This window comes from Heliangelus exortis, chromosome 3 (assembly GCF_036169615.1).
Source record: "Heliangelus exortis chromosome 3, bHelExo1.hap1, whole genome shotgun sequence".
Taxonomy (NCBI): domain Eukaryota; kingdom Metazoa; phylum Chordata; class Aves; order Apodiformes; family Trochilidae; genus Heliangelus; species Heliangelus exortis.
Window position 1 is genome coordinate 39,115,632 of NC_092424.1, and position 12,862 is coordinate 39,128,493.

General features: G+C 40.0%; 1 protein-coding gene across 5 annotated transcripts in view; it reads right to left on the minus strand.

Moving 5' to 3' along the window:
• SPTLC3 (serine palmitoyltransferase long chain base subunit 3) overlaps positions 1 to 12,862 on the minus strand; it is a 97,719-nt gene that overhangs the window by 5,236 nt on the left and 79,621 nt on the right. For all 5 annotated transcript variants that reach the window (XM_071740259.1, XM_071740258.1, XM_071740260.1 and 2 more), the window contains one exon: positions 10,978 to 11,104. In XM_071740259.1, the coding sequence (XP_071596360.1) occupies positions 10,978 to 11,104 (127 nt within the window). The remainder of the gene's footprint in view (positions 1 to 10,977; positions 11,105 to 12,862) is intronic.

The window sequence follows — 12,862 nt, forward strand, 5'->3', positions numbered from 1 at the left end:
GTGGTGCCACGTACCCCATACCCACTGCTCCCCAGTACCAGTCGTAGGTTCACATAGCCATGAGATGCATCAGGCCAGGTCTGTCATCTGCCTAACTTTGCCAGAAAGAAAACAGCCAAGCCAGTGTCTTACAGATCAATTCTCTAAACTTGATCCCTGTGTATCTACTTGTGCCTGCCCAGCAGAGGTAGTGGGAACATGTGGCAAGACCAGGATTTAGCGGGACATATCTCAGCTATGTTCTTAACTTTCATTTTCCTGCTGTTCATCATTCCATACATTCAATATCACCTATTTTATGTCACCAGACATGAACACTGAAGACTCCAGTATAACCCATTTCCTCTTTTTCCCTTTGCTTTTAAGGTACCTCTGCACACATGTATTCATTTTGATTCTCCCTTTACTTTTTCACTTTACTTAACTTTGCATTCATTTCATTTTTCCTTTACTGCTTTCTGCTGTCACGTTTCTCTGACTGGCTGCCTGTTTCTGAATTTCCCATCTTCCTCGTAATCACAGTGCCCACTCAGGCACTTCTAGCTGCTACATACCACCTATGGATATTTGTCCTGAGACCATGTTCTGCCCCAAAAACCTTCTTCCTCTTGGCTAAGGTGGGGATCACCACACCTACATAATCCTCTTCCCCATTAATCATTTCTGAGCATGCATAGGTTTTAACAAGATATACTGCTTCATCTGTTCTGTATCTTCCTGAGTCAAGGTTCTGTCAATGTTCTGGCTGGGAAATTTATAGGGAAACTGGGACTTGCTTCACAGTGATCAGTGTTTTGCTGAACAAATTAAAGGATCTCATAAAACCAATGCATTTGTAACTTTATGCACAAAACTGCCCACGCAGACAACCTGTTAGCTACAGTTTCAGTCACTCAGTTTAAAGCATTCAGTGGAAGAGATTTGCTGGGTTAGAAAAGGCCACAAATAGTTTAACCATCTCTCTAATGCTGCTAAAACAAAAACAGCTGTGCCAGAGCAAGGAAAACAAATGAAACACAAAAGCATCCTACTACAAAGCTTTCCAGTCACTAATAAAAACAATAGTCTGTGGTATTTCCAAAAATATTTTTGGTGTAGTAGATCTCAAAGAACCAGGAGGAAATATTGAGGAGGAGGAGGAATGGGAGGAGGGGGGATGGCAAGAAAAGGGACTTATAGAAGAACCGCAGAATAATGTGTCTGAAGACCAAAGAGAGAATTTTTCCCTTGTTAAAATTTGTAAAGATGTTATTAGCACCTCCTGAATGCCCAAATTACAAGGAGGAGGGTGGGGGAGTAACCTGAACTGGGGGTTCAAAACCGCTGCTGTTTCTTGCTATATTAGCAGCCCCTGAGCTAGTTTCCAAACTTGCAGTCTGCAGCATTTGAAACTACTAGATTTTCAATTAGGGAAAGTTTTCATAAATTCAGATGTTCTCAGCTAGTGCCATTTGAGACTTGCTGCCTTCTCCTTTCTATTCAGCTGTTTACCACAAAGCTGGAAACACAGTGTCAGCCATGCAAGGTTCCAGGCGTTCGGTATTTATCAAACCATATGCACATGGCCCAGAGCTGATCAGTTTGTCTCCACTTATTTTAGGTACCAGAAATTTAGACTGCAAAGCAAGAAGGTAAATCCAGCAAAGGGAACATTAGAGCTGAAAGAGGAGTTCCAGACAACCTCCTAAAACATTGAACACCTCTTACTTTTTCAATCTTCCCTTGTTAAATCTTAATCCTCCACCAGCTTGCGATGGGACAGAATTCCTTTTGAGACTCCCTATGGAACTCATTTCAAGCCAGACAGTGCTGATGCAAAAGAGCCTCTTGAATGTTTTAGCAACATCCCAGAATAGTATTTTCATTTGCAGGGATGCATTAAAGAGCAAAATAAAAGATCAGAGCACTCACATATATCTGGAGGGAAAAAAAAGCACATTGGGAGACGATTGCTACACACAATGAATTTGTGGGTGGGTGGCTGGTAGGAACCTATTTCTTTACCAAGTGTCAACACTTTCCTTTCTCATGTTAAGTTTTGTGGTCAGAGACCACATACACACATCATATACACAGTCATCTTATATTCTGTCCTGATAAGAGCAATAAAAACCTTAAAGTTTGTAACTGTATTTCAACACTCTTTTTTCTTCCTTTATGGGACCCTCCAACGTCAGATAAGGAGGCAGATATGAGCAAAAATATTTATTTTGGTCTCACTTGCCCAATTTTCCCCCCACACTGCAGATTAAATCAGTGTAAGAGTGATGAATTCAGTTTAGAATTAAATCTTAGTCCAAATTCACTGTGGTATGTTTAACCATAGAAATAACATTTAAACCCAAATTTCTTTGATTCTTGAGGCTGTGACCTCGCATCCTTTATTATTTATTGAGTGAAAATCTGTAGAATTGGACCCTTGATCTAAACCAACATAGCTGCATCTACTTGAGTGCAAGAATTTGCCTGTACAGGACTTATTAGAGGACCAGGTCTTTAGACAGTAAATATATTTGTTCAAAAATTCTTTGCTTGCAAAATTCTTGAGAACTTACAGTCTATGCAGATAGGTTACAGCACAGAATGAAAGATATCTAGCTAGTTATATTCCATACAACATTTGAACTACAACACAGCATATGTTTGGAGAAAACAGGCTGGACTGGGAAAATTGATCCCTAGCTAATTAAAGCTAAGCCCACTAATGCTCCAGAGTTTTCAGCTAACATTTAGCATGACCTTATTAAGAGCTCTACATCTTTTTTATTAGCTGAACTAAGAAGGTACACAAAAAGAGAAAACTGAATTATAAGGGATTCTAAAACTTAGTAAGCTAACTTAACAGAGCTTGGAACACAGCGATAAACAGCCAGATTAATGGGATTTAGTTGAAATACAGGATTAACTACCTGGATGGTACAACAAAAACAGACTTACTGCATCTGCAATCAGCCTGCTCCTGGCAAAATTAGAGCTTACATGTGTTGCTTCTCCTTAAAAATATATAGTTTATTGCAGAGTTCTAAGGTGTTGGCCATTCTGGGAATAATGCTGATTATATTTCTATTTGACACACATTATTTTGTTTTGCCAGTTTTTACTCATTAATTTCTGAAGGTTTTTAGAATGCTTTATAGCTCAAAATTACTATGGTTTAGTTTAATGAAAAATAGAAAGAGAAGGCAAGAGAGACAAAAATGATAAAACATAGTAGTTTGCCCATAATGTCTTTGAAGCTAGAAGATTTTTAATACAGCCACTTGGAGTAAGAGACTTAGTAGATGCTGTATGAAATGCCAGGATATGGCTTCAGACCTACTTTCAGTGAGGAGCTGCTCTGGAGTTTGACAGTAGGAAGGCACCCTGAACACACATCTGAGGGCCTCATCTCAAGTGGGTGTTACCTGGCACAGCTCCATGCACTTCAATGGAGCTTTGCTATTAATGCCAGCTGAGGACCTTCTCCTGGCAGTGAAAGAGGTAGTAAAACTATCAGCTCTCTGAAACAAAAGTTTGTTTTCCTCTTCCAGAGATGTCTGCTTTTCACTCCTGCAAGATTTTAATAAGCAGAGAAGCTGGCTGCATTCAGTTCCTGCAGAAACAATCTAGCTTTGAACTCTTGCTGTAGGCTTCTACCCTTGGAAATTCTGACTCAGTATATTGAAAACAGGAATAAGCAACCTGTAGCCTTTCATATCAAGATCTCAGGTGTATTTTAATTGAAGGAGAGCTATTTTTCCTGAACCCATTCCAGGAAAGATAATCCCACGCCATACTTTTTTTTTTTGGCATGCGGTGGACTCTTCAAGAGACAAATCCACCTGCTTTAATCTTCTCCAGCTGTTGTTTCATAGGGTCTTTCTAGTTAATTAGTAACATAATCAAAGTTTTGCATACCAGTGTCAGTGTGTCTCTTCAATCTGTGTTCCTTGGATGAAGAACTCCACTCCCTGCCCTCCCCTACTAACAACTAGATAGTAAAAAGCAAACTTTCATAGGCTGAAAAAAAATCTGGAAAACAATAGTTCTTCCCCACTAAACTGTTGCAGATGCACAGATTTTCTTCTTTTCTTCTGGTTCCATTATAAGAGTAACACACATGTACCTCCATGTGCATTAAATCACAAATAGAATGCTATAAAACTGGGGTGCCTAAAGGAAATGTGTTCTCAGATAAAAAGATCTTTATAAATAAATAACTTAGCTATGAACTGGAGAGAAGTGAAGACATTTTCTTCTTCAATCTAATGCCAACTAGAAACCTAGTAATTTCAACTTAATTCTGCTGCTAAATTAGCCCTTAAGGACTTGTTTAGTCAGTCCAATTTTAACTGTGAAGTGCTGCAAAACACTTTCCAGAGTGATTAAGGGAAGAAAAACTGGCAATTTCAGCTGAAGCAGAAAGGAGAAAACCCGTACAAATCCTGCCATTTTTACCTTCTTTCTTGAATGAGTCAGCTCTGCTTACCCAGCACCTTATTTATATTCAGACAGATAATGTAAGCATTCAGTGTCCTGCACAAAAGCAGGGACAGAGCAGCCAGCCTTGGCTGAGCCTTATTTACTCCCAGCTCAGGTGATTAATCACGCAGCACGTCAGTCCCCTGCTGAAAGCCAGCCAGTGCACAGCATGCTCCATCTGTATCACATTAGGTGGTTCTGCAATGCCAGAGATCTAAGCCCCCTTAGAAAAGGCACTTCTCTCCTTTGTGCTCCTCTGGCTGATAACAGAGCTGGAGTCCCTGGGCAGCAGCAAACAGCATCTGGAATGGAGGAGGAATCCTCACGCTCTACCCCAGTGACAAAGTCACCCTTAAAAGGTGACAGTGTCACGGAGCACCTTGTTCCTGTCCCTGGGGAAAGCATGGTTTGCCTTGCCTGTCACATCCAAGTCTGATCACATCCCTCCTCTGCAGTTAATATTTATTTGTGAATGAAGGGGACACCTGTACGTGGGTCAGGTCTGCTGGAGGAAAAAAGCACTGGCTTAACTCTGAATATGGAAAAAGTGACTTCAGATGAGGTAGGATTGGGTCAGTCCTCAGAGCTCTTGCAAATCACTGCAAACACTGTTAGTCCAAAGCCCCTGCTTGTTCAGATCAACTGACCCTTTATAGATACATTTGGCTTCCTTTAGGAGGTGGACCTCATGGCAGATAGCTCCACTGGAACAGCACTTCTTAGTTTGATCCACTGCTGGGAGAACATCTGTGATGCTCAGCTCAGACAAATTTTATATTATTATCATCATTAGCAACTTCACCATCGTAGTGACTGGGAGCCCTAGTCATGGAACCAGTGTTGTGCAAATAGAATAAATTCACTTAAGCACTTCATATGTAAGCATATACTTACTGGGGTTATTAACTTATTTAAAATTAAGCAGGGGTTCAAGCACTCTGCTTGATGAGGGCCCAAGAGCAGCAATCATCTCAGAATGAAGCAGTCAAATAAGAATTTGAGAGGGGACAGTAAAAATGCCATATTTTGTATGACTGATTCTGTAAGCTGTTTCGAGCAGGTCCAAGAGGTCCACTGCTAAGTAGTCTGCAGTTATTAAAGCTTACAGAGACAGATTCATGATTGGGTTAGTCTGGCACAGATTTATTTTCCTGAAAAATGGATCGTTCCTCTCAGCTCCAGCTGCTCAAGTCCTGGCACTGGGATTCATGAAGCCACATGGTAGACTTGCTCAGGGAATCAGTCTGGCTGTAGGCTAACCATTTGTGGGAGGCTTGCTTGTTTTGCAGCTAGATCAGTTCTCTGACTCAGTTGATTGCATGGCTGCACGAACATTAATGCTGGCATGAGGGAAAGGGGCACGAATAAGGGGATAGGCAGGGGGGGTTTGGGGAAGGGGTGGGACACAAAAAGGAGGGCAAGACTACCCCTCTTGTAACCAGTGCTGGTCTATGGCAGGCTGTAGTGATGGGAAACTAGTTTTTGAATTTAGAGGACCCTGACAGGCAAAATGAATGTTTTCAAAAGATTGCTGAGCACAGATAGCAGTGGAAAATGTTGAAAACTAAGCATTTTAAGAAGCTGGTCCTCCAGTTATACAAAAATCTAAGGCAGACGGAAATGTTTTAAAAAGGAACCTTTCAAAAACAGATCTTTTTAATGCCAAGCCAAAACAGAAAGCAGTGTTCTGCAGCTTCTCACAATCTGAATGAGCTCAAATGTAAAAACTCAAGGTCTGCTAAACACAAAAATGAAAACCAGTAGTTACAAAAAGGTAAACCAATCAGCACAAATGGCAAAGTAAATTAACATTCTGAAGAAGCACTTTCTATCTAAAGAATGTCACTAATTTACTATTAGGAACACACAAGGACAGTAGATCCCTGGGTACAGGATTTTAAATGTGTCAGCATCCCATAAAAGACATACGAAAAATGCCCATTGCTGTTGGTGAATCAGTGTTTGCCATGCATTAAATAGAAAAACAGTGCCTTTGCAAATGCTGCAATTTGCTTTTTACACCACTATAACCTGCTTGTTAATAGCCATCAAGAAAATTTGTCTGGATTTTCTTGCAGTCTTAAGTCTGCCTAGTGATTTCTTTTTTTTTACCTATCCAGCTTAAGTGTCAAAATATGCTTTTGGTGCTCTCTGGCAGAAAGGGAAAAAAAGGTCTGAGGTCACAGCTGGAGGGGCTGTGTTGCATGCAAGTAAGTTTACTTGAAAATTTGTGCAGGGTCCAAATACTCTGAGTCAACTACAGTCTCATCATGGGGATAAAACCACTAAGGCAGCTGCTGAGTTTCCTGAGGTATCTCCAGTGGTGCAATGAGAAGCCACGAGGAGAACATATAAAGAATATCTGTATTATGAATTATACAGAGTAAATGCCATGGGGACTGCTGCTTCCCATATCTCCTAATACATGAGGAAAGACTCATTTGAGATGAAAAGGCCACAAAGGCTTAAGAGGGATAAAAGTTTTTTTTGGTTTGTTTTTTTTTTTTTTATAGGCTATATGAACTGAACTGTCGAACTTGCTGCCTTATGACATTACTAAAGGAAATACAGCTGCCAGAAGTTCATATGCTTTTGAACAACTCTATTACAGGAACTATGATAGTATCTATGACATTATGTTACCAAGAACAAATGTGTCTTGTTCTACAAGCCATTGATTTTCAGTCCTGTAAAACATGGCACTGAAAAATGCCAGGACTTGTACTCTGCTAAAAATACAATTGTACACAAAAATGGAAATACATTTGCCTGTTTTGTTGTCATTTTCTGACTGTTCTTATACAAGTCCCTCAAGAAACCAAAGACCCAAACCTCTCTCCCAGGCAGAAAGCACTGTGTTTGAGGCAACTATTATCTCCTAATTTGGCATTTTTGGTGCTTCATTTTCTCAAGTCACAGCAGAAAAGAGCAAAAGAAGGAAATTATGATAGCTGGTGTGGGCTCTGTAGTACCGTCCCAGTCACATGACATTATATCATGACATATAATAAGCATATCATGACATTAATGACACACAATTATCGCAAATATGTATTTGGGGTATACACACATATTTATAGATGGTTTCTTTAGGAGATACCATGTCTTTTCTGTATCTTTTTACTTATGTCAGTGCAAGGCTTTTTTCTCATATAAAACGAGAAACTGGAGTCTGCTGTTGCAAAGGAAGATAAGCACATATCTTGCCAGTGCACTGTCGTAGCAGTTTGCTTACCAGAGAAGAACAAGGCACATCTGAAGTAGCAGCACTGGTTTGCTATAGTTCCCTGCAGACACATTTGTCCCTCATCCTCCCCTTTTCCACAACAGGCACTTTTTGTCCACAGCCTCTCTAGCCTGTCTTCTCAATATCTCAGTTGTGGACCTTGTCTCCATCCTTATCACCCAGCTTGTTATCTCTTCTCCTTTACTTGTCACACCCTCTTCTCTCGTTAATTTTCCTGGCTCACGTCCATAAGATCCTGACAGTGCAGAATAGAAGAAGGGCCCTAGTCTTCTGCTTAGATGGGGCATGCTCTGCTCAGGGCCACCACACCAAGTTGAAAGACACTCCTTCACTGAGAGGATCTTGAGTTTTGTCAGTGCTCATTTCAAGCAGAAGTTGTTTTACAGACTTGTAACATCAAGAGACTCAAATCGTATTTCATAGACATGGCAAAAATTCTAAGTTTGTCTGTCACAACCCAAACCTTCATCCCAAACACTGAAGAAACTGAAGCTCTTCAGTTAAATTTTTTCTTCCCCCTCCCCTAGATTACCAAAGCCCCATATATATATCTAGCTTTCTTATGAGGAAGTACTGAACCATTTTTGCTGATGTGAAAAAATTGAAGCCTGAAACAGACACCTGTTGTGGATAATTTTCCAGATAAACAGTTTAGGTTTAAATAATTATTTTCAATTATGTTCCACCTGTTCCTTCCTTGTAATTACATTGTACCCCAGGTGTCCATACACATTTTTTTAATATCCTGCAGTCATGCATCCAGTATACTGATCCTGACCTGAAAATGAATATCCTGATTCCTTTCACAAACAATCATATTCTTACAGATTGAAAGTAAATGAAGAAAATAGGGAAAAGAGAAAAAGATCAGTCATATGGATACACATCAGGAAAAAACCGAACAGTATTCACTGTGTTTCTGGCTTCTGACATTACCCACTATATATTTCCACCTCTGCTACTATTCCATCTATGCTGCTTAACAAATTAGTGGAAAAGAACCAGCAAGTAACTGAAGAGAAGGTAAAATCATGGTATCTGGGAAAATATAAAAGATTACTGTGTGAAGTGCTAAAAATATAGAACAAAGCGTTTCTTTGTTCTATAAAGAGAGCAGTGATTTAAATGACTGGATCAGTCTTCATTCCCTTAGCTTTCTGTTAATCTACAGAAGAGTCAGTCATGACTTTCCAGTGTAATAACAATCTGTCTTAGTTCATTTATCATCCCATTATTTTATTGTAGTATGGTCCAGCATAAGATTTTTTTGGGGTGGTTTTTTTTTGTTTTTTTGGTTTTTTGTTTTTTTGTAGTCCACAAGGCAGTCTAATGATGTGAGGCCCACATGAAAGAAAAAAACAATCAACTAAAATAATATATCTAGCTTAAAAGGACAAGAAACATTTTTACACTTCATAGCCTGTTTGCTAGCCTTGGTGCGATAGTCTAAGTTGTGATTTTAAAATTTGCTTATCTATTCGTTTTTTCATTTTCATTTTGTAATACGAGACAAATAAAAAATAAAAACTGGTAGGACACTAATTGTCCTAATACTTTATTTCATGAAGTATTTGCAGAAGACTTAATTAAGCACTTACTTTGTGCAGAAATACAAAACACTGTGTCATTAAACAACACTGTTCCTGGAAAATGCTGCAAACTCTCAGCCCTAAGACAGTCAGACACGCACAGCTTAAAAGACTCCGTCTTGAACCAAGTTCTGCATGCAGAATCACGCTAGCTGGAGATCATTTTTAAGAGGCTTTGAAGGTTTGGAAATGCTCTGCGTGTTTAATATCTTACACGCGGCATCTCCGAGAGCCTCAAGCCTGCAGCTCTTGGGAAGGCTCAGTGTAAGGCCGCCCTCTGACGGCAAACGCTTCCTACAGCTGCGGCAGGCAGCACACACAATCCCCAAAGGACAAGAACCACGCCAGAGCCGGTCTCTTACATCCAACAGCACGTAGGCATCAGCACAGGCAACCTTGACCTTCCAAATTTCAAGCTGGGTACTGTTGTTATACTCCTCTGCCCAAACGACACAAGTGTCGTTTCCTTGTTGCCCACACGCTGCGACGGAGTTTTGCTGCGCTCTGGTTATTGCGCTCAGAGAAGCCCGCTGGATTCTCTATCCCTCCTTTTGTACACCTGGGTCTCATAAATTCTGGCCTCACTGAAGGGCTGTGATAATTCTCTTAATAACTTCGTGTCTGTCATGGTTTGAAACTGCCCTCTTGGGCATAGCAACAGAACAGTGCAGAGCAGTATCTTAACCTGCTCTCATATGCCCTTTTTCCCTTCCATTCCCACCTTACCCTATACCTCATACATATCAGGAAGGGCCAATACAGAACTGCCTTGCTAGTACTACAGAAGGTAAGACAAAATAACAGCCCAGTGCTGCTGGACTAGAATAGAAGAGAATTCAGAGCAGAACCTGTATCTCCAACTGCTTGTCACACATGATGTCATTCTCAGGCATCCCAGACAAAAACTGTACAGGTTTAAAAACCCCCACTCTGAGTCACGATTTAAGCCCCAGAGCATTGAATATCTCTCAGTATCACTTTGAAACAGAAGCATATACATATATCACAGGTATTTTGTTGCTTGCAGCACAGAAAGCACCTTAAACAGAACATTGGATTATATATGCATGTGCAACTTCAGGAAAGGAATAGAAATTAACCTGATTTTTCATAAAGACACCAAGTAGTCAATTCTTCTGAACAAAATATACTTCAAAACTATTATTAGGACACCACAGTTAAAGCCTGTGTGAGGTAGGAATTACTATAATAATCTTCTCATGCTATCATTTAAAACAACACAACGCCTGTTTTGAAATTCTGTGGCATGCTTGAGTTGTTTGTTAATTTGAAAGTTCACGCTTTCATAGAAATTAAACTGACAGCATCTAGCCCATAAATGAAGGCTTATCCTTACTGACCCCTCCTTCAAAGTCAGATAATTTACTGAAAGGCCAGTTTGTGTTCTTCTGTTTGTTGCTGCAAAGCTGAGCGGGCTGGCACCTGCAGAGCCAGAATTCTGGAGTATTTCCACCCCTGCTGCATGTGGATGAGTGTGGAAAAAAAAATGGAATTGACAGTATTTATGAGTATGACAATTTGTATATCAGTTTTAGACTAAGAATGATTTTCTTTGCTTTACCATAGTACTTCGGTGTTGGATGGCACTTTGTGTGTGCCTGTACACAGCAGATGCTCTGCAGGTTACTGAAGTAAGTGCAGATAAAGAAGGTGGCTTACCTTGTGTCGTGCCGTCTAGTCCCATGAGACATTTCATTGCCCTGATGATTTGCTCTGCCACAGGGGGACACATAGATGTGGCATACACAGCACTGTGAGAATGAGTTCGTAAAAAGTCCACAAGGTCCTTACACAAGCAAAACAAAGCATGAATGAGCTTTGAGCTGGTGAAACATCAGATCTCCCTCTTAACTACTGCAGGAGTGAGAGCACACAAAAGGAAGAGGACGTTTCACTAGTTACTGGTTTGCTTTCCTGGCTGCTACTCTTAATGCATGGCCTGAAGAAACATCAGGCAGGTGCAGATACTTTCACATATAAGTAGGGCAATTACAGCTGAAACATAGGTCTGGAATAGAGCAATGTTTACTTCTGTTCTAAGACTTACTACAAAGGAGCCAAAATAATTTAAAGACCGATGAACAGCTGCACTTAAAATACCATTCAGTTCCTCTCTGGAAATGAAGCAAAGCCTACATGACATCAGTTCAATTTCTCTACCACAACACTTAACCCAGGAAAAACAATCTTACTGGGATCTATCTCTAGCTGTTAGCATATACATTTATTTCAACAGAAATAAACAGTGTGGCAGGGACAGTCATGTTAGAGTTGATACAGTTGCTTTAACATTTTCTTAAGTAACAGAATGTGCTTGGAGAAAAAGCACTGCTGCACTGCAAGCATGTGTCAAGTACTAGTAACGCTCTAGAATCTAGGGATATTGTAGGAATTTAGCACTTGATTAAAATCATCATTGTTATGACAGCTTATATCTCTTAGTGCAAAATATCAGAGTAAGAGTTACCACACTGAAAGCTGAATGTGTGTTAGTGAGACAGCTCGATGAGGCTTGCTTGAGAACTGCTTTTGATAAAAAATATCACCAGAAAAAGCACCTCAGAGTGTAACACAGATTATTGCTAAAAAAGCTGTATGAGTCTGTGCAGTAGCTCTGGTGCTGAGAATAAAGATTCACCTAACCTTACAGAGGTTATACATTGCTATATTGCAATTATATTCCTAAGGGCTTAATCACATAGTTAAGAAGGCTTCTGTGTCCTAGCAGATGCAGAATAAACAGTGCCACAGTCAGTTTTTGGCTTCAGAAATGAATGTAAGATCAGCAATAAGTATGTTGGGTGAGCAGCTGCCATCAATGCCTGGAAGCCCAAGGCAAAGCTTAGTGATACACACAGGCATGAAAAGGATGATCCATTTGCATTTTGGAAAACTTCAAAGGATCATATGACCAAATATATTTCACAGGTCTGGGCTTCCTATAATTTCTGGCTATATTAGCCACATTGTCTTTGGTAAGAATTAAACCTTCAGATACATATTCAAGAAGCAAAGAAAACGGATTCTTGATGCAATACGATAGCCTGTTTTAGGGTGTCCAGGGACAAAACCAAAAAAGGACAGCAGGAAATATATACTTTCTGTACCCCTTTTATTCTATTCAAGTGCTACCCTTATTAATGTTATCCTGACAACAACCATATGGGAAGGCTTCCTACTCATTCAGCAAACTACTTTAGAAATACTTTCAGCAGGGTATGAAAAGGGTAAACAATCAGCAGCCACTTGATATCTCTGTCAAGCAACAAAACCAATGACATTTCACAATGGTGCTGATTAAGCTTTCTCTGTTTCTACACTCCTAGTTAAAACAAGCTCAGCTCTACTTTTTGTTGACATCTGTTGTTGGCAAGAGGTTGTTTTGCTAATTTATGCAGAGCAACTGAGGACACCCATCTTACTGTTGCAAAAGAACCTCAGTAACCCTCTTTCTCCATGCTCCTAAAAAATGCAACTTTGACAATCCACAACTGTTTAGGAATTTTATTATCAGTGGATGAAACTGTGGCTTTAATCTCTCAAT